This window comes from Entamoeba dispar, genomic scaffold, assembly GCF_000209125.1.
Source record: "Entamoeba dispar SAW760 scf_1105229459125 genomic scaffold, whole genome shotgun sequence".
Taxonomy (NCBI): Eukaryota; Evosea; order Mastigamoebida; family Endamoebidae; genus Entamoeba; species Entamoeba dispar.
In genome coordinates this window covers 1-1,455 of record NW_001853536.1, presented here as the reverse complement: position 1 = coordinate 1,455, position 1,455 = coordinate 1, and the positions used below count along the sequence as shown (strand labels likewise).

At 25.2% G+C, this 1,455-nt stretch overlaps 2 protein-coding genes across 2 annotated transcripts; one reads left to right on the top strand and one right to left on the bottom strand.

Moving 5' to 3' along the window:
* Positions 1–2: 2 nt before the first annotated feature.
* On the top strand, positions 3–806 carry EDI_290740 (uncharacterized protein; the record flags this gene model as incomplete). The annotated part of the gene is made up of 1 exon (XM_001735403.1): positions 3–806. The coding sequence occupies one exon, from the start codon at positions 3–5 to the stop codon at positions 804–806; it is 804 nt and encodes a 267-aa protein (XP_001735455.1).
* Positions 807–871: 65 nt separating this feature from the next.
* Positions 872–1,363, bottom strand: EDI_290730 (uncharacterized protein; the record flags this gene model as incomplete). Its single annotated transcript, XM_001735402.1, has 1 exon — positions 872–1,363. The coding sequence occupies one exon, from the start codon at positions 1,361–1,363 to the stop codon at positions 872–874; it is 492 nt and encodes a 163-aa protein (XP_001735454.1).
* Positions 1,364–1,455: the final 92 nt, after the last annotated feature.

The window sequence follows — 1,455 nt, the reverse complement described above, 5'->3', positions numbered from 1 at the left end:
GTATGATTATTGGAGTCTCGTGTTTATTCAAACCAAAGAAAAATAAAACTGGATATACTAAATTTGACCCTGAAAGATATCAAAGAACTGAATTAACATTTACTGATATGTATAAAAGGATTCTTTCATTACATGAAAGACCAATGGCAGAAACATCTGTTGCTATTGATATTCCAAGATTAGTTAGTAAACTTACAGTAATTGAAGAAAATAATACAATATTAGATGGAAGTATTATATCAACATCTCATGAAGAAGAAGCATATGGAATGGAAAGTACATTAAAAGAAGTAGTTTCATTATTAATAAAAAAATTAGATGGAAAAGAGTTTAGTGAAGAATTTGATAAACAATTTGATATAGTTTTTACTTATATTCATAATAATGGAAATGGTGATTGTGGTACATTTTTTAAAAAATTATTACCAATAGTATTTACTGAAAATAGTTTATGTTTAGCTGTTATGAAAACTTTTACACAAGCTTTATTTGCTGCTGCAGTTGAATATTTACTTCCATTAAGATTAAAACATCAATATCATGATGGTTATACTGGTTGGAAAATTTGTCTTACTATTGAACCACAAGAAATTATTATTAAACATATTAAAGGAGAAAAGTCTTATAAAGAAAATGCTTTCTCTTTTGAATGGTCATTGACATATATTGTTGATAGATTAACACATAAAATTACATCTGTTGAAATTCAAATACTCAACATCCAATTTAACAATTATCCAATTAATTTACAACAAGATTTTTATCATCTTGTTGATCAAATTAATGAAAATTCAAGAATTAATTAATTTACTTCTAAAAAAATAGAACTATAATTATAGTTTTTTAAACTAATCCAAATAGCTTTTTTCAATTAATAGCGTTGATTAATAAATGGTGCTGAGGCAACAAAATGTACTTCATCAAAGTTTTGTTTTCCAGTTGATTTATTAACGTATTGATAATCAAAACCATCAACCATATTTTTAAGATAACTAGAATCATCCCAATCAATATCATAATAAATGCAATTAAACCCACCAAAATAGGATTGATGTTGTTCAACGATATCATAAGGGAAGAAATAATATCCACAATAATCTTCATTTGGTTTTAATTTTTGTAATTGTGAATCAATTGGAGTATAATATAATGCAATAACTTGAGTTGGAAGAGCATGATAACATAAATCAATATGTGAATTATCAAGAGAATTAACTCGAATCATACAAATATCAAAATATCTTCCATTTGGTTGTTTTTGAGATGGAAGTAATGATTTCATGAAATATCTATAAACTGGATCAGTTGAACAAATCTTTTCATTAACACATTTAAATTCATATGGTCTATTACTAATTGACATCCAATATTCATTTTCTGTATTATTTTCATAACAATTACCATAACAAGTATCCCAATTTAATGGATCTTGTGCATTAGGACAAATTAATAATT